The sequence below is a fragment of the Conger conger genome, chromosome 1, assembly GCF_963514075.1.
Source record: "Conger conger chromosome 1, fConCon1.1, whole genome shotgun sequence".
NCBI classification, from domain to species: domain Eukaryota; kingdom Metazoa; phylum Chordata; class Actinopteri; order Anguilliformes; family Congridae; genus Conger; species Conger conger.
Window position 1 is genome coordinate 45,069,615 of NC_083760.1, and position 19,906 is coordinate 45,089,520.

The 19,906-nt window shown below is 48.3% G+C and overlaps 1 protein-coding gene across 5 annotated transcripts in view; it reads right to left on the bottom strand.

Moving 5' to 3' along the window:
* The window catches only part of mgaa (MAX dimerization protein MGA a), a 41,939-nt gene that overhangs the window by 9,410 nt on the left and 12,623 nt on the right, over positions 1 to 19,906 (bottom strand). For 2 of the 5 annotated variants that reach the window (XM_061231784.1, XM_061231776.1), the window contains exons 3-20: positions 18,354 to 19,434; positions 16,503 to 16,593; positions 15,651 to 15,755; positions 15,124 to 15,258; positions 14,892 to 15,005; positions 13,350 to 13,984; positions 12,736 to 13,036; positions 12,059 to 12,240; positions 11,628 to 11,768; positions 11,469 to 11,538; positions 10,383 to 10,861; positions 9,734 to 10,019; positions 8,932 to 9,258; positions 6,585 to 6,878; positions 4,048 to 5,087; positions 1,931 to 2,049; positions 1,431 to 1,476; positions 977 to 1,201 (exon numbers count right to left, since the gene is read on the bottom strand). In XM_061231784.1, the coding sequence (XP_061087768.1) occupies positions 977 to 1,201; positions 1,431 to 1,476; positions 1,931 to 2,049; positions 4,048 to 5,087; positions 6,585 to 6,878; positions 8,932 to 9,258; positions 9,734 to 10,019; positions 10,383 to 10,861; positions 11,469 to 11,538; positions 11,628 to 11,768; positions 12,059 to 12,240; positions 12,736 to 13,036; positions 13,350 to 13,984; positions 14,892 to 15,005; positions 15,124 to 15,258; positions 15,651 to 15,755; positions 16,503 to 16,593; positions 18,354 to 19,434 (5,671 nt within the window). The remainder of the gene's footprint in view (positions 1 to 976; positions 1,202 to 1,430; positions 1,477 to 1,930; positions 2,050 to 4,047; positions 5,088 to 6,584; positions 6,879 to 8,931; positions 9,259 to 9,733; positions 10,020 to 10,382; positions 10,862 to 11,468; positions 11,539 to 11,627; positions 11,769 to 12,058; positions 12,241 to 12,735; positions 13,037 to 13,349; positions 13,985 to 14,891; positions 15,006 to 15,123; positions 15,259 to 15,650; positions 15,756 to 16,502; positions 16,594 to 18,353; positions 19,435 to 19,906) is intronic. The other 3 variants (XM_061231802.1, XM_061231793.1, XM_061231810.1) reach the window with 3 other exon arrangements.

Genomic DNA, 19,906 nt, shown 5'->3' on the forward strand with positions numbered 1-19,906 from the left:
ATATTGGGAATCAATCTTGTAAATTATGCCAACTTAATCTAGTATTTCACTTCCACTGTTTGTAGTCATTATCAATTTTAGCACCGCTGATGTATGTTACATTAAACCTGTAGGCGGTATCAATGAAGCAGCAGCCACTAGTGCCACCACCGCTAGTTTGCCGATGCAGACAACCCCATTCACTACACTGTTCTGTTTACATGTATGTGTCTGTTGGGTTGAACATGTAGGCAAGGGCTTTGGTCATCTCCCTAGGTTTTTTATTTTATTTAATCTATTCTGAGAAGCATTTGTAATTTTAAGTTAAGCTTCTGTTCTGTTGAAACATTATCACATTGACAGTTACCTTTAAGGCTGTATGGAGCTGCCTGCTCGTTTTTTTTGACATACCTCGCACTGCACATGTTGACTTGCTAAGGGCTTAAAAGCAGGTGCTGTAAGTAATGATGTTGCTGGTGTTACCCCCCTTGTGGTAATAAAAAATGATTGAATCTTTTACCATCTTGTAACGTCTATTTTATACACTAAATTACACGCCGTGGTATCGATAAGATTATCGATAAATACAGGCACCGATAAGGAGTATCGGTATTGGTATCGGTATCAATAAAATCCTAATGATACACATCCCTAACCCTGACAGTTAACATTTCAACCCACAACTCAAATGAGCCCTTGGAATCCCCCGATTCAGTGACGTTGATCAGAATGAGTTCAGTCTTCTCAAGCTTAACCCCTTGACAGACGGATGCGACCTGCACGTTACATCTCCCTTAACAGACGGATGTGACCTGCGCGTTACATCTCCCTTAACAGACGGATACGACCTGCACATTACATCTCCCTTAACAGACGGATACGACCTGCACATTACATTTCCCTTAACAGACCGATGCAACCACGCAAGCACGCACAGATTGCAAATGGAGGCATAGTCTATTACTGTGGGGATGCCTCCAGGTACGCCGAATCTCACCTTTTTGAGGATGGACACTTTGGAGATTTTGGGGGTGTCTTGCAGGTCCAGGACCTTCTGGAGTTTGGCGAAGAGCTCCCGGAGCTCGCCGCGACGCCGTCTCTCCATCACGTTGTGCTGCATGCGCCCCACTGCGCTGGGCTCTTCCTCATTCCCCAGGTCCACTTCGACATCCTCCTCATCCTCATCCTCCTCCTCTTCCTCCTCCTGCTGCCCCTCTTTCCGCTTAAACCACATCAACACTTAACTCATTAATGCAAGCTTTAAGTTAAACATTTATATTAACATCTCATCTTTACCTTTTCTAAGGGACAATATTGTTTTCATTGCATTAGAGCACAAATGGTTAATTTGCCACTTCAAAAATAAATTTATTACATAATTCACATAAGGGATATGAGGAATTGGAGAGGGAAAAAAAATCAAATAAAAAAAAAAAAACCAAAAAACTTACTCTGGCCTTCTGCTCTGCTGTTCGTTTTGCCTCTTGCGTGCTCCATCTGCAGGGGAGAAAGAGTGTAAATATGGGGTGTGGCTGGCAAGCAGCTGCCATCCTGTCTGTGTAGTGATGCTGCATCTATTAGTTATTACTATGCCAGACAGAAAGTGATACAAGAGTCAGAGTGCAGGACTGCAGGGTTCACCCCAGACTGGTGCTCTGGCCTTCAGACATGTGGCCTTCAAAACATGAGACCATGAAATGATGAACCAGAAATGATGACATTTAGGCCTGAGATTAAAGCAATCTTTCATTGTATTTTCTCTGAACATATGGTATAGGACTCCAAGAAATCTATGTATTTATAAAAAATAAACTCCAACAAGAAAATAAATGTTAAAAATGAAAGTAAAAGATTAATTTGTCCCAAGGTTTATGACTTAATATAAACATTTCAAAAACTAGCAGTAAACTAATGGTCGAGTTCTGTAGTGAAATGTGAAAAATACTCTCACTCTCTGTCCAGCTTCTTCTGCATGGCGACAGCCTTCATGCGAGCGATGTTGATCTTCTCCGACAGCTCCTCCACCGTCTCGATATCCACCGCTGCGCCCTCCTCACTCTCTTCAGACTCCTAACAGCAACAATTACATTAGAAAGTCAGAGCACAAATCGCCACAAATCTGACACAAGGACATGAAACACTACGCAAGTTAAAGCATAATACTGCTCATTTTCATTGTTTTAAGTATCGTCAACATATCCCATGAAAAGACCAAAACCGATAATGTTTCTGACCAACTCTCAGTGATTTTATCCAACGAACAATGATTGTCCATCTAATCAATGCTAATTTATAATTTTTTACATTTTACATTTTAGTCATTTGGCAGACGCTTTTAATCCAAAGCGACTTACAAGTGCATAGGTTCTTCCACAAGTTAAAGCATCACATCCATAACTAGTAAAATACACATGAAGTGCTGTTCTAAACAACATGCAGTCATCGTAAGTGCAATACATATATATATATTTACATTTTTTTATTTATTTATTTAAATTTTTTGGGTTAGACAAGAGGGAGGACGAAGGTACAGTTTGAAAAGGTGTGTTTTTAGTCTGCGTCGAAATAGGGAGAGGGATTCTGCTGTCCTGACAGTGATAGGCAAGTCATTCTACCACTGAGGAACCAGAACGGATAACAGGCATGAACGTGCAGCTCGACGGCCAGGTGCTCGTAGTGAGGGAACCATAAGGCGACCAGAGCTGGCAGATTGTATGTAAGGTGGGGCAGTCCCCTTAGCAGCCTGAAATGCCAACACTAGGGCCTTGAATCGGATGCGTGCGGCAATAGGAAGCCAGTGGAGGCCAATGAGTAGTGAGGTGACATGAGCCAACCTGGGCTGACTGGTGATCAGGTGGGCTGCAGCATTCTGTACCAGCTGGAGTAATCCAGGCGGGAAATGATGAGCACCTGGACTAGAAGCTGGGTGGCTTTCTCCATCAGGAGATGGCGTATATTGTAGAGGAAGAACCTGCAGGTTCTGGCAGTGGAGGATACTTGTGGAGCCAGGGTGAGGCGGTTATCAAGAGTCACCCCAAGATTCTTGGCCGTATGGGAGGAGGATACTACAAAGTCCTCAACAGTCAGTGAGAGATCGACTGTCGGAGAGGACTTAGCAGGGATGTAGAGAAGCTCAGTCTTGGCAAGGTTAAGCTTCAGGTGATGGGAAGTTATCCACGCAGAGATATCAGCGAAGCAGGCAGAGTTTTAGCAAGAAAGGGAAAAAGAGAGACAGGGCATGGTGCCGGAAGAGAGGGAGGTGTTGATTAGAGGAGAGAAACGGGAGAATGTCATTAGAGATAGATTGTAGTTTCAAAGGGGAGAAAAGGAGGATAGGGAGTTGGAGAAGGTAGGAGGGTCAGCAGGGGGACAATTGTGAATGGCGTTGACCTTTTCAAAGAAGGAGACAAAGTCATCAGGTGTGAGTGATGAGGGAGGTGGGGGGGGGATGTGGGGCCAGAAGAGAGGAGAAGGTTGAAAACAGTTTGTGGGGATTAGAGGCGGCTGCATTAATTTTAGAGTGAAAGAAGGAAGATTTAGCTAGAGAGACAGAGGAATAGAAAGATGATAGGAGGGCATGGAAGGAAGCCATATCACTGGGGGGACAGGACCTTTTCCGCTGTCCGCAGTTTGGTTCAGACAGCTCGTAGAGTATGAGAAAGCCAAGGACTGGTGGTGAGGGGACACAGAGTCAAAGGAAGATGAGAGGGAGGACATGAGGGTTGTAGCAGCATCATCGGGAGACAGTCGAGAGAAAGGGTGGAGGTAGACAGGTGGTGTAGGTAACGCCGACAGGTGACACTGGATGCTGGGAGAGATGGATGGATGTTAGAGGAGAGTGGAAGAGAAAAAGAGATGAAGGAGTGGTCAGATATATGGAGTGGTGTTACAGAGAGTCATAGAGTCAGAAGTCATAGAAGTCCAGTGTTGTCCAAAAAAGTATTAAAACAAGTTAGACATGCTGTACTGAGGCTTGATGGAACAATCGCACGCCCACACACACGTGCACACAAAACTGGCCAGCAACATTGTGCGTCCAGACTTCCATTGAAGGAGGCCATCACTTACGCTGGTGACATTGACATTGACATCATCGTCACTGTTGTCCTCGGAATCCTCCTCGGAGTCATCCGTCATTTCTTCCGAAGGCAAGTGCCCACCAATGTCCACCTCCATCTCCGCCTCCACCTCCCCCTCTTCCAGGGGCTGCCTCTCCTTGGCCGCCCTGCTGGGGGCGCTGGTTTGTACTGTGTCTGTGGGGCCTCTCAGTGGTGGCCTGGAAGCCTCGGCCTCGCACGCCGGCCCGGAGTTCAGCTCCACCCTGTGAGCGTCCACAGTCCCCAGGGGATCCACCCCTGCAGCAGTGGCAGGTGGTTGTGGTAGGGGATTGGAGCAGCTGGTGAGGGGTCCGGTGTTGCCCAGGGCTTCTGGTTGAGTGGGGGAGGGGGCCAGGTTTGTCTCACAGAACTCAGCCTGGCCTCCGGAGCCAGCCGTGTAGGAGTGGTCCTTCTCCGTGTCCTGGGACTCCTCCAGACGGCCCGGGCCGCTAGTATAGGAGTGGTCAGCGCAGACTACCCGGGCGGGGGTCGCCTGCGGAGGCTCTTTAGGGTCGCCCCTGTCAGTGTCACCCCCACGGGAAGACTGCTCCATCGCGGGGTCCCTCTTCAGTGGGACATGGGGGCCGAGGCTCAGAACCGGAACCGAAGCGCCCGGAGCAGCAGGCTTGGCCCCGACGAGGGATTTTGGAAGCTGGAGCAGGGTGAAGCCCCCAGGCACAGGCAGGACCTTGGGAGAGACCAGGGGCGATCCGGCGGGATTCACAGTCACTTTGGGCTCCTTGGAGCCAGCGGAGGGCGAGATTCTGACAGTGTACGTTCCCGTCTGGCCCAGGAACCCCGGCAGGGCTTTGACGGAGGGGAGGGGGGCGCTGAGGGCGATGGGCGTGGCGCCCGGGAGCAGGCTCTGTTTGGGCGTGGAGGTGGGGGCGCTGTCCCCAGGGGGTTGGCCCGGCGCTGGGGTGGTGCTCGCAGCGGGGGCGGTGTTTGGCGCTGCAGGTGTGGAGCTGGAGGAATCGGAGGTTACAGGCGTAGGCAAGCGCACCACAGAACCTGGAGAGCAATGACAGGAAACGGCCAGCAGGTGTTACAATATTGAGTGAAAAGTGAGCACAGTTCAGCATACTCCGCTTCTGACAGCGAGGTTGGTGCTGGTATTCGACAGCTGCCTTCCTGGTCTGGGAAGAGGATCTAAGCAGAAGGGCCACAGCACATCACAGAGGAAAGCAAAGGTCAAAGGTCAGCGTCCCTATCAATGCCATTATAGCCCTCTTTCTTCAGCTAAGTGACTGGGAGCAATTATGTTGCGTTTCAGCTGTATGGAGAAATTGTATTCATGAAAAACGCACTTTCTGTGACTAATCAACAGACCATTCTGGGGAAATCATGCTGTGCATTGGTCATCTCCAAATCACACCAAGCCAGATGGCTCTGATGTTCCCTGCGCAACAGGGGTGTCCAATTTTATCCAGAAAGTGCTGGTTTGGGTGCAGGTTTTAGTCTTGAAGACCATAATTAGTTGAGTCAGGTGTCATAGTGCTAGGCTAAAACAAAAACCTGCCCCCACACTGGCCCTTTTGCAGAGAAAATCAGACACCCTTTCTGTACAAGGACCAAAGCTCCATGTGTTCAATAATACTTAATATAATAAAAAGCCCAGTGGATATACAGTACAAACATATTTCATTTTAACTGGCAAAACTACCAATTAAATCTTTAGAACCCCTGTAATAGGCTGTACAAGCATGCTCCAATAGGCTGGACCACGATAAAATTCAGTATAAGCAAATTTGATGTTACATTAAGGTTTGCAGTTTTCTCCTGGTTTTAAGAAATCTTCTAATTTGGATGGAAATGTAACCTGCTTTTCCACAGATATGGCTAGTCTACTATTGTACATGCGGCCTGATGAGTGTGTGTCTGCCTGAAATGAATGTCTTATTTACGAAGGCTACAGATCATTACGCAATCAGCGTATGGGACTGCCTACAAAAAAAAAAAAAAAAAAAAAAAAATTTGCGAAAGGCAAAGAACACGCGTTTAGTGCACTGAATATCATTTTCCCTTAAAATCCATCTAATGCATTTTTAAATTTTATTTAGTTTCAAAGGCAATACAAATACAAGTGATGTTTCCAATCAGATCTACGATCAGCTGCTGTGTGTTCAGCCTTGTGCCTCTCATCCATGCCGTGAGCCTGCAGCACAGCGGTTTTAATGCACCATCCAACATGTTACAGCCTATGCTGCCCTTGTAAGGGTGGAAACAGCAATGTTACTGACAGCAAGCCGGCCAGGTTTTAGTCTGCTTACATTTGAGAAATAAAGAAGAAATTTTCAAAATGAGAAAGAACAGAACTTTGCAAATATTTATGGCCACTAGACAATACTGAACTGATAAAATGTATCAAACGCAGGCTTCTTTCGAAAGAAATGCTAGCGAGATATTTATCGTTTCATGTTCTACCCAATTATAAGAAAGAGAGAGTATTTAGCACGAAAGTTGGCGAGCAGGTTGACAAACATTCCGGGGCGTCAGCTGAAAGCTCACCAGGATTGCGGACGAGCAGGTTGGGCTGGACGGAGCGCAGCTGGCTGAGGGGGACGAGCTGGATCAGGTGTCCGTTCGGGTGGCGGTACAGTGTGGTACCGGAGGAGCTGCGCACCGGCTGCAGCACCATCTTCTGGCCCGGAGTGAGGGGCGTGAAGACGGGCGCGGCGGGCCGGGGCCCTGGAGCAGGACCCCGGGGCCCTGAGGCGGGGGGCGAGACGGGGATCAGGAGCATGCGGGGCCCAAGCGTAGCGCCCCCGGGGGAAGCCGTCACTTTGGGTGCTGCATTTCCGTCTGAAAATGAGCCGGGACGACAGTTAGAAAGCAGTGCGACCGTAATCCTGTTTTAGAACAGACGGTCAAGCTGCCGATTGATTCTGACACGAATCAGCATAACTTGCATTATGACACATTCGTACATGTTTGAAGAGACAACAAAAAACTGAAATGACTCTGGAGCAGAGCCGTTCGGGTCATGGCAGCAAAGCTTATGCAGGGGCCTTAGACTAACACACATCCCACTGGCAATAACAATATGGCAAAATACGCCACATTGGCTCAGGTGGTAAGAGCAGTCGTCTTGCCAGGCGGAGGGTTGATCCTGCCATGGGTGTGTCGAAGTGTCCCTGAGCAAGACACCTGACCAACAAATGCTCCTGATGAGCTGGTTGGTGTCTTGCATGGCCGCCAATCACCATTGGCGGGTTAGCAGCCAGTCATCAGTGTCAGAGCCAGGACTGGATTTGCAACAGCCTAGCCAAACATGCTTTTTTACCTTTCCATAAAGTTCAAAGACCTACGCAACAACCAAAAGGTCCAGCACAGACAAATCCATGTAACAAACACAGTGAATCACCACAATACTGCACGAGCACAATGCCCGTGATCTGCCGTACAGTAGGGATTAAGACCCAGGAATACCTCATTTAATTTATTGTCATTTCCTGGGATTAGTGCAGGACACCAGAACATCATTTTAGTGTAGTCATAATGCACAATTAGAACCACTGCAGGAAACAAGGATTATCAGACTCTTGGATAGTTCCATCCGGAATTAGGGTTGAGCATGTCCAATTCGGGAACTGGGCAACCCCACTGCTGATTCAGCGGACTGTAGACAACTGCGGTTCTCCTCCAGAACAGTTGCTTCTTTTCAGACTGGAACCTATAGCTAAGCGCTTGCACAGGGTGGAGTCGGAGGAAGACCTTTCATATGCGGCTTTGGCATGTAGTCCATGGGCACTTGATCAATCAGCGGGGGTTGCTAGACAGTGATGAAATGTAGACCCTCCCCCCCGAGTGAGTGAACCCTCCCATTCCCTGGGCGATGCAATGAACAAATGTACAGCGCTACCAGCCACAGTTGGGTGAATTTTCAATGGTTATCTGGGGTTTTTCAGGAAAGCTTTTTTATGCAGGATAGGTATAATTAATCCTGAGACTGAAGGTGCATTTGGGAAAATAATTTGTGGACATCCTTACTACAGAGTGATGGAGCTGGCTGAGGGGGCATGAATGGGGACGCAGTCGACCAGGGGTGCCCAATTGTGCGCCAGAGGACGGAGAATATTAAGGATTCCATCCCAGCTTATCACTCCACCCGCTGATTTCAGCTATTAATGCCCTCCTCCTTGGCTGAAGGCGTGTTAACCCTTCCAGTCCCAAGAGTACCAACTAGCACTCAAGCGTAACTACTGTAAAATCCCAAGAGTGCCAACTAGCACTCAAGCAGAACTACTGTTCGACTACTAATATTGGCCCTCGTCCTTATCTTTGTTGTACAGGTAGCAGTTGAAATTGTACTTCTCTCTAGGGTCTTTCAGCGCACTTATCCCTGGATATGGGTATGCACTTTGTTGTACGTCGCTCTGGATAAGAGCGTCTGCCAAATGCCAATAATGTAATGTACTGTAAAATCCCAAGAGTGCCATGGCACTCTGAATCTTATACCTTTTCAATCAATGAAAATGAATGTTATACTCTAGTTTTGAGCCCCTATTAAAACCTTACGAAATTCTCTCAACTTTACAATTTTTTTCAACCAAAGCCAAAACCCCTTGGGTTTGGGACAGGTTAATTAGGGGAGTCAGCTAGTGTCGTGATAGGCTGGAATGAAAGCCTGAAAACTCTCGGCCCTTCATGTCACGACTGGGCAGGCCTGCAGTGGAGGGCCGTGTCTAGAGGGCGTGGTGAGTGAAGGGTGCTGGCTTGCAGCACCACAGACAGAGAGCTAACAAACAAGCATGACTGGGCAACAAGGCTTACCCTTTGGCTGATCGAGCAAAACAGATGGGGGAAGGGGGCTTTGCTACCGGCACTTTTGATATGGTTGCAGTTCTGGGAGTACCTGTGCAGCCGGAGGGGAGGGGCTTAGAGCTACTGGAGTAGGCGGGGACATGACCGCTCGGCCGCGGAGGATCGCCTGGGGGCATCGTCATGGTGATGGAAGCCCCCGCCGCTGCCGCCTGCTCCGCCCCAGAGCTTTGAGGAGGAGGAGGAGGAGGAGGAGGAGGAGGGGTGCAGCCAATCACCATCAGCTGAGTCGGCGATAAGGTGAGTTTCGGAGCACTGCTCGCCAACTGAGGCCCACTAACGCTGGGTAGCCCTTGAGGAAGAGAGCTGATCTTGTTGACCACAAACTGGGTGAAGACCTTCCCCACTGTGGGCTTGGTCACTGCACAAAGGAACAGATCCAAGGGCACTGTGAGTTGACCACTTTCACTCAACATATCCATGGAATAACTGCATTTTCAAGCAATTTTAAAAAAGGCAGCCAAATTAAACCTTCAAATACTGCTCGCAAACCCATTCAGTGGAGTATCAGAATATTCACCCATTTCTAAATAATGGCAGCACCACCATGCATAATGCTAGCAAAAGACAACATTCTTCTACGTTTCCATTGGTGGCTTTGTGAAGCGGGTACATGCTGGGAAAGAGGCCTCCTTGCTTACTAGAGGCCTGGAGAAGGGTCGGGCTTACGATTGCAGTTCAGAACACTCATACCGTTTAGCATGTTCTCACCACTGCTCACCACAGTTTTTACATGGCTTTTGACACACAGCGACATGCACGTTCCACAGGTGTGTTCTGTACCGACCACGCTACGGGGGACTGGCTTCCAGCCCCGACTGTACAGTAGAACGTACCCAGCGAGTTCAGGACTGTGCCGGCAGGAGGGACGGACAAACTGCAGACCGTGGTTGGTGTGGCGACGCTGGTGGTCATGGCAACCTTGGGCAGGTGAGACGGCTGTGGCGTGGGTGCAGGGGTGGCGGGGGAGGGGCGTGTGGACCCAGTCACCGCAGCAGACGAGGCCGCCTGGCCCTGGGGCCGCAGTCGGCCAGTGATGTAAGCAGCGAGCCTGTTGGCAGGGTGCAGCGCCCCCATCTGGCCCAGCTGTAATTTGGCCTGTGGGTAAGACTTGCCGTTAACCTGCATTGGAGGAGAGGGACAGAACCAGTGCATCAGAAGAGCAGCTTCTTGCTCTGATCCAGAGCTCCATACGGAAAGGCATTTTCAACAATCTGGTGTAAATACTAAATGAAAACACAGAGACAACATCAGTTCACACGCACACGCACACACGCTCAGTACACTGTAGAAAAGCTTTTCAATCCAGAACAATGACATTTGACCCAGGTCTATACCTTGTTCAGACACACAAACAGAAACAATGAACATGACTATATTAGACTTCACAGGGACTAGTCTGAAATAAGAGACGGTGGTTTAACGGACAGGGGAGAGTCCTCAGAGTCAGGCGCAGGACTCTGTAAGACAGGCAGTGAGGTGTACCTTTATCAGCCCCTGGGCCGGGACGCCCGGCTGCTTCCTGCTGGCAGTGAGGATGCCAGCGGCAGACACGCCCGTGAGGAAGGGTAGGGCCGACCTCCTGGGCACGGGCGTGCTCCGTGAGCTGCCTTCGCTTGGGCCTTCATCGGCGTCCACGTTCTCCTCATCCTCATCCTCCTCCTCCCCCTCCCCCTCCCCCTCCTCGGCGGACGCACTGGCAGGCTGGGAGATGCACACCTTGTAGGTGACCGTGTGCCCCTGGCCCTCCTTCTTGCGGGTTTGGGAAAGGGGCCGGATGTGGTACGGCCCGATCCGGAAGGGGTGGCTCAGCCGGTTCTGGGCCATGTGCTCGCACACCACCCGAAGCACGTGGTTCCGGTCCGTCTTCTTGGTCCACTTGCACTCGGATACGATTTCCAGCACCTTGGAAGGCACCGACTTCCCAGTGGCCGAGCTCAGTGTGGAACCTTTAGGAGCCTTCCCTGCACCCAGAAAAACAATGATGGCATATCAGCATAATTTCAATACACCGTTGCTATAAATATATCAAATAAATTAAATAAGACATGGCACCCACTTGACATACTGCATGAGTTTTACATTACATGACATTTTATTTCGCAGATGCTTTTATCCAAAACTGATAAAAAAGGTTGGATAAGCTACAATTCACAAAGAAACCATTGCACAACCATTAACATCATTTCCATGTGTCAATCAGGCCAAGTAAGGAATTAGGACTAATTACAGAAAGAAATGCAAATACAATATAAATACAAATACAACTGCAACTACATTAAACTACGAAGTACAACAAGGGGCTAAAATTCAGACAGGGCAACAAACAAATGGCAATGGACCAGGGTACTCCAGGTACAGTGTGAAGAGATGGAGAATGGGCAGTGACGGAGCCGTTCTTATTGGAATGGGGAGGTTGTTCCACCGCTGGGGAGCTAGGGTTCAGAAGCTCTGCAGTCAGGGGAAGCGAGAGCCATTCATGCAGCTGGCAGGACTTATTTAACATATTGGACTGAACACATATGATATGTGAATGAATCGTAAACATAATCAGCGATGTGTCCCCCTTACCTCCTTCAGTGTGAAGCACACCAGCTTTCCCCGGTGTTGAATCTGGGAAGTTGTGGTAAGGGTCATCTTCCTGTTATATACGAATGAGACGAATAGGGTTAGGGTCAAAGTGCAGAGGTCGGCAGAGTGTTAGGAGGGGTCGGGTGGATATGAACTGACCTTGCCGCTGCAGAGGAGGGACCCACAGGGACAGACTGCCTGGTGGGGCGAGGTTTTGCTCACGTACGGTCGCACGCGTGCGCAGGTCATCTTGCTCTCGAAGTACAGGTACACTGGGTCCTTCTTGTCGTCTTCCTGCTCCTGCAGTCAACACCGACACCAGCCGTGTCATCGTCAGCCACAGGAAGTGTGAGACTTTTTACTCCCCTTTATACCCACTAACACCCTCTGGTTTATATTGGAACAGAATTGAGACAGTCGCCAGCTGTAATCCAGAGTGGCGGCATCTCAAAGCTGCATAGGTAGCTTAAGTTAGCTACTGTTATCTAATTAATCTACAGAACACTACTTGCCTAGCTCGAACCATTAAAATGCCCATCCCCAAGTACTACATTGTGTAATTTGTTTGAAATGTGGCTGTGGTTTCTTACCGCTTTAGGTTTAAGGACACGGTGGGCGAAAGCAGCGAGGTCATGGCAGGTCGCGAGAGCAGCCGAGGAAGGGAAGTAGATAGGTTCTGGGATGTGCAGGGGCTCCGGGTCATCCTCACCCTGGTTCCACAGAGTCCGGATGCGGGCAGCCGGTTCTGATGGTGGCTCGCTCTCAGATACGGCTGTTTTGGACAGAAATTCCATTAAAAAGCGGCCCCTGCACCTGAGGAATCCTTCACATGAGCTAGGCTGACCCTTACTGTTTTATACTGGAACAGAATTGAGACAGTAGCCAGCAATAATCAAGTGTGGCGGTATATCTCAAACCTGCATAGGCAACTACAGTTAGCCAACTACTGTTAGCCAAGTAATCTACATTAGACCATTTGCTTAGCTTGGCAACATTAGAACATTAGACCTTAATCCTGTTCTTGTTTTCCATTTTTACCTGAACTTGGCTAATGTTTCCAAATAGCTGGGGAATACTTCAAATGAGCTAGGTTGAACAGGTAGCAAGAACAAAAGGGACCACTTTGACAGATGCAGCAACATACAAGCTCTATGGCTCAAAATACCAGAAACGAATGCTATAACCATTTGAAAGGTTATTTGGAAGAAGATTAATTCAAGAATATTAATCTGTTGGGGGTAGGGGGGGTGCGGCACTATCCACTCACTGTAAGCCATCATCTTCTTCTTCTTCTTCTTCTTCTTGGGCGGGGGCTCCTCCCCCAGGGCTCCGTAGAAGATGAGGCCCTCATCTTTCTTCTTCTTGGGTGAGGGGTCCCGGACCAGGACCACCTTGCGCTTCAGGCAGGTGCAGCCGAACATGCACTCGGTCTTGCCGCAGTGCGTGGGCGGCCGGCGCTCCAGAACCAGGCTGCCGCAGACGCAGCCCAGGCGGCAGGGGGCGTTCAGGCAGGGCGGGGCCCGCCGCTTGATGATCCGGGGAGCCACGGGGCCAGGCTTCGATGCACTCTGACCAGAAAAGGCAAGCGCAGTCAGCACAGAACAGCGCTTCTAATGTTAATGCTACTGGACAAGCCTCCCATTGATTTAACAAGCTGAAAAAGAACATGTCCTGTGGTATCGGTGGAGCAACTACTGCTGGACTCTCAAGCAATAGGCTCTTACCCTCAACTGCTTCTGTAACTATGCTGGTGTACCCGTGGATAGTGTAAAATGCAAGGTATGCAAGTCACCCAAGATCCGGCAAGTCTCCCAAGATAAGGATTAAAAAAATTAATCGTTACTGATAATCTGTGTATGAACACAGTGTGAGTTTCCCTACCTGACCAGTGAGGAGTGAGGCCAGGGCGATCTCTGCCCTCTCTTGGGTGATGCAGGTACGCGCTTTGCCCTCCCACACTGCTCCATCCTCCAGGTCCATCAGCTTCACCAGCATTTTGGGGAGCCCTGCGTTGCGTCCGCTGCTGTGCCCTGGACTTGAGTAGTTGGCATCCCTGCTGGTCAGATCCTTAGGCCCCGTGGACTCTCCCCGTGAGGCCTTGGGCGAGCTCTTAGGCTTAGTGTGCGGCTTGGAGCCATTTGCCAGGGCGTGGGGCTCTAGCGTGGCAGGCGCTTGCATGGGCTCTGCCGCCGGTTTGGGTTTTGCCGGCTTGGGTCGGGCGGGCGCTTTGGGTCGGGCCGGCGTTTTGGGTTTTTTGGGAGGGGAGAGGAGCTTGGAGGGGGCGCCGGGAGAGGCGGGCGTGGGGGTCTGCTTCTTCAGCACGCTGTCCAGGGTGCGCACGTAGCTGGTGCTCTTGGTGGGCAGCTGGTAGACCACGGGGGAGACGGCGCTCTGGGCGAAGGTGGCGGCCCGTTCGTCGATCAGCTTGCCCTCGTTGGCCAGGTACTCGTCCAGCATGTCGCTGCAGAACGCCGAGCGGTGCTTCAGGGCCCCGTCCAACCCTGCGACGCCTGCAACTGATCGTTCAAGACAATACTCTCAAATCAGTGAAGGCAATACTCTCAAATCAGTGAAGGCAATACTCTCAAATCAGTCAAGGCAATGCTCTCAAATCAGTCAAGGCAATACTGTCAAATCAGTCAAGGCAATACTCTCAAATCAGTCAAGGCAATACTGTCAAATCAGTCAAGGCAATATTGTCAAATCAGTCAAGGCAATAATCTCAAATCAGTCAAGGCAATACTCTCAAATCAGTCAAGACTATACTCTCAAATCAGTCAAGACTATACTCTCAAATCAGTCAAGACTATACTCTCAAATCAGTCAAGGCAATACGAGCCACTGTGTGCACGGTACTGTGCGTGGCAACCAATTGCCATTGTGAATGAGAGGCATTAATTGTAAAGCGCTTTGGATAAAAGCGCTATATAAATGCAATCCATTTACTCTCATTCATTTACAATCATACAAACCATATATTTCTAAATCTGCATTCATCAAGGAATGCTGATAGGAAGCCCTAGTATATAAGGATGTCATGGATTGTAAAACTTTGCCCTATAAGATTTGAATTTTGCCACAGGCTTATTGCCTATCAGAGGCCCACTGTTTTTGGCGGTCTGCCCCCCAGATGTATTCGGCAGCCCAAGTGATTTCTTATTTTAAGAATAGACTATTTTCATTTTTTTTTTTTTTTTTTTTTTACATTTTAGTCATTTGGCAGACGCTTTTAATCCAAAGCGACTTACAAGTGCATAGGTTCTACCATAAGTCAAAGCATCACATCCAGAAACTAGCAAAACACACATGAAATGCTGTTCTAAACATAGTTTGCTTTTTTTTTTTTGGGGGGGGGGGGGGGTTAGACAAGGATAGGGATATCAGAAAGGAGGGGCAGGGTCTTCAAAGTCACTAAGTGTTTACCGTCAGGTTTGGTGGGCGAGACGTCCGAGGCGAGGTTAAACTTCTCCCTCCACCCTTTGATTTTGGTCAAGTCAGTCGTTTTCCCCGTCCTGGAGACGAAGGGGACCACTCCATCTGAGAAGAACACATGCTTATCAACAAGGGGTCTCCTTTAACAAACCAAAACAATGCTGCAAAATGCAACTGGAAGGGGAGCTGTGGTGGTGAACACCTGGGGGCAGCGGTGTCTCACCTAGAGCTGATATCTGGACAGCAGAGGAGCCTGAACTGCCAGGACACAGGACGGGTGGAGGCAGAGGCAAGCATACCCCCAAATACCTCAAGTCAATCGGTAAGGTGTGATCCAGCAAATTCAGCTTCAGCCCAACTGTGGATATTACACAAAAAGCATCGTTTCACAAGATTCGTTCTTTTGTTGGAAGCCCAACATCACTTCATAGAAAATTATTTCTATTACTTTGATTGCTGGCATTACTGTCAACTGTTTACAATAACATGATCTTTCAGAGTACTTTCACAGTATGAATTGACAAACCGATTACACCGCTTTGCATTTTAAACATTTCAATTGTTTTCAATGAATAAAAACACTGATGCAAGGTTTTTCTATTGGGACACCATTCAATGTATGAAATGGGGAATAAACGGTTACATTTGTTGAGAATGGGACAGCATGTAAGAACACTGTCTGTGAAAACTGAACAAAGGAAATTTCAGTCGGTATGAGTATGTGAATGCAGCCACAGACGAGTCATTTACCTTCCTGCAGGACAGGATGGATGGCTTGTCTGTGTTTCAAACGTCTCAGATCCAGCAGGAGGGAAATCTCCAGTCGAGCAATCTTCTCTTCCTCCGTTTCTGCAACTTTTCAGAGAGAAACAGACAGAAATAGCATGAAATCTGTTAATCTGTTCACACCCCAGACGAATATAATCACTGAGCACTTTATTAGGTAGACCTGTACACCAGCTTGTTAATGCAAATAGTTAATCAGATAATCATGTGGCAGCAACTAAATGCTCAAGTGGTCAACTGTTTTTCAGACCGAATGTCAGAGTTGGGAAGAAATGCGAAGAGCATCTACAATGCGTTAAACCTCTTTTACGCTACGCTACAGCAGCAGAAGACCAATAAGGAAAAAAAATAAGTCTAACAAATACCTAATAAAGTGTGCACTGAGTATCATTTCAGCAATACAATTTGCAAAAAATTGTATTAAAAGGCTTACACAATCATTCATGCTTGCAGGGCATAATGTGGATTTGATATTGTAAATTTAGCTCATTTGTTATTTATTTTTTCTTGAATATTGTTTGATTAAGGAACTGTGTTGAAGGTTAATACTATTAAGAACTCATGCACATCTGCGGTTTCATGTGATTAAAAGAAGAAAGAAGAAAGGGCCTCATCTTCTACGGAGCCCTGGGGGAGGAGCCCCCACCCAAGAAGAAGAAGTGGCTTAGAGTGTTCTGTCAGAGATGGATAGTGCCGCACCCCCCCTACCCCCAACAGATTAATATTCTTTAATTCATCTTCTTTCTCCGTTTCTGCTGTTTCATGTGATGAAAAAAAAGAGCAGGTACTGGCTTCAGTTAGAGGCTGGCAATTCACCTCTCTCCACTGGGGGCTCTGGAGCTTTCTGAGGTTGTGGTGGCGGTTCCCTGTTAAGTGGCTGGTCCCCAAGGTGAAACTCCAGTGCGTTCTGTTATGTTCAAAAGAGAAGCGTTAATGCTACACGTCAGCACACATACAGCGGGCTCCAGAAGTACTGGCACACAATGGGATATTGGCAATTGACAAAAATACTTTTACAAATTCAACATAATTATTGAGATTATGAACTCAAAATGCCAACATGTGTTTCAATGAAACCAAATAAAAATCGAACATTAATTTAATAAGAAAATAGATTTCACCGAAATCAAACATCCATAATTAATGGCCCTGGTGCATTTATCACTGGCAACGATAACAGCAATTATCTTTCCCAATGCTCGACAAGGAACACATTTGGAGGGATTTTGGACCATTGTCCTGCTGCAGAACCCAAGTTCGTTTCAGCTTGAGGTCACAAACAGATGGCCGGACATTCTCCTTCAGGATTTTTTGGTAGACAGCAGAATTCATGGTTCCATTTATCACAGCAAGTCTTCCAGGTCCTGAAGCAGCAAAACAGCCCCAGACCATCACACTACCACCACCATATTTTACTGCTGGTATGATCTTTTTCTGAAATGCGGTTACTTTTACGCCAGATGTGGGACACACACCTTCCAAAAAGTTCAACTTTTGTCTCGTCACAGAGTATTTTCCCAAAAGTCTTGGGGAACATCAAGATTTTTTCTGGCAAAATTTTTTCTGGCCTTAATGTTCTTTTTGCTCAGCAGTGGTTTTCGTCTTGGAACTGGCCATTTTTGCCCAGTCTCTTTCTTATGGTGGAGTCATGAACACTGACCTTAACTGAGGCAAGTGAGGCCTGCAGTTCTTTGGATGTTGTTGTGGGGTCTTTTGTGACCTCTTGGATGAGTCGTCGCCGCGCTCTTGGGGTAATTTTGGTCGGCCGGCCACTCCTGGGAAGGTTCACCACTGTTCCATGTTTTCGCCATTTGTGGATAATGGCTCTCACTGTGGTTCGCTGGAGTCCCAAAGCTTTAGAAATGGCTTTATAACCTTTTCCAGACTGATAGATCTCAATTACTTTCTTTCTCATTTGTTCCTGAATTTCTTTAGATCTCGGCATGATGTCTAGCTTTTGAGGATCATTCGGTCTACTTCACTTTGTCAGGCAGGTCCTATTTAAGTGATTTCTTGATTGAGAACAGGTGTGGCGGTAATCAGGCCTGGGTGTGGCTAGAGCAGGGGTCGGCAACCCTGGTCCTGGAGAGCCGCAGGGTGTGCTGGTTTTTGTTTTCGCCTTAATACCAGCAACTGATTCATACCCAAGAAACCAGGTGAGGCGAGTTAACTGTGTAATCCACTGCTTCAATCGATCAATTAAGTGCTGAGTAACGACAAAAGCCAGCACACCCTGCGGCTCTCCAGGACCAGGGTTACTGACCCCTGGGCTAGAGAAATTGAACTCAGGTTTGATAAACCACAGTTAAGTTATGTTTTAACAGGGGGGGGGGGCAATCACTTTTTCACACAGGGCCATGTAGGTTTGGATTTTTCTTCTCCCTTAATAATAAAAACCTTCATTTAAAAACTGCATTTTGTGTTTACTTGTGTTGTCTTTGAATAATATTTAAATTTGTTTGATGATCTGAAACATTTAAGTGTGACAAACATGCAAAAAAATATCAGGAAGGGGGCAAACACTTTTTCACACCACTGTACGTCTTGAATTCAAATTTACTACAGTAAAATCACTGAAATTAATGTGTTGATTAATTTGATATTAAACAGATTTGAGCCCTGTTCATATACAGCAATACAAGTAAGCTGTACTGAAATCAGGCTAACCTTGGAGGTGAAGGACACAAAGAGCAAGCCCTCCACGTCTTCCAGGTTGGGCTGCATACTAACATCGGTGGGGCCTCCGATGAGCAGCTCCGGCTCCGTCTCCGCTTCCTTGCCGTGTTTTCCGTGTTTCCCGTGTTTCCACCTCCGAGGCTTGGGCTTCCGCTTCTTCCTCTCAGAGGAGAGTGGAGCCGCCGCCCACGGGGCGTCCAGGGGAGCGGGGGGAACAGAGGTCACTGCGCTGTCAGGACCGTGTGACCCCTCCGCACTCCCAGACACCTCCGGTCCATCAGGCAGAGGTGAGCATAGAGCAGGGGCTGGCGACAGACGTGCTGGGGTAGGAGAAGCTTCCACGGGGGTAGGAGATGATGGCGTGGGAGCAGGAGATGGCAGCTTGGGGGCAGACTGTGCCTGGGCAGATGAAGGTAGGGTAGGGCCAGGTGAAGATAGCTCAGGGGAACGGGATGAGCGCTCACTGGCAGGTGGCAGCAACATTGAGGAAGGTGACGGTGATTCGGGCTCAGGTGATGGTGGTACAGGTTCAGAAGGGGTCTCTGATGCAACAGGTGTTGGTTTGGGCATGATGGCCCTGGGTTTCAGCCGCTGCTGTTTGAGGAACAGAGCGAGCAGCGGCAGGGGCACGCGCTCCGCTCGCTTGGTGGGCCGAGCACCCTGCTCAGGAAGCAGCTCAGGGTCACTCGGGTCCAGGGGAGGAACTGTAGGATTGGGAGAGTCCAGACAACTTCCCATGGCCCCTGCAGACATAGCAGGCCCAGACGGCCGTGGGGAGGAAGCTACAGTGGTGAGGTTAGAGGGAAGCTTGTCAGCCACCTCTGGCTTTCCACCTGCTGGAGTTTTCGCCTGGTCCTTGTCCACACTTTCCTGGCCATCCAGCTGAGATGCCTTGGAGATGACTTTGTCCACGCGCAACTCCACTTCCTCCTCTTTGAGGGTGACACCATCAGTATTGATTTTGTCAGAGCTGGCAGTGGATTGAGTTCTCTCAGAAAGACCTCTTCGTGTTCTCAGCTTGGCCTCTGGCACTGACTCCGAGGGGGGTCCAGGTCGCGGCCGCTTTTTAATGCTGAGAGGGAGAAGTGGGAGAGAGACATTTTTTTAGCATATGGATTGTGCATACCATATCGCTGAAAATTCCCCAAAATAATTTAAAGGATGTTTGATATGCTACACGTTTTCTTATGAAATTGGGAGGTGAAGTGGACTTTTGGACTGAAAATACGTTGTTCTTTCGATTTCGATTTGAAAATCCCTTGAAAATCACATGAAAATCTAACATCCAACACTCAAAAAATTGAATTGAAGTGAAAGAAACAATTGGACATCATTTAATTAATTTTTATAGATCGTAAAAAGTGTGGGCAAAGTAATTTGACGAGGGAATTAAAAACCCATGTCATCGAAATGCCAATTTATCGGCAATTATATGCCGACTTCTGATTGGTCCGACACCGACCTAAAGCTTTATTGCAGGGATCAGCAACTCGTGGTCCTTGATGGCTGAGACCTGCTGGTTTTCCACCCTCCCTTTACCTGGG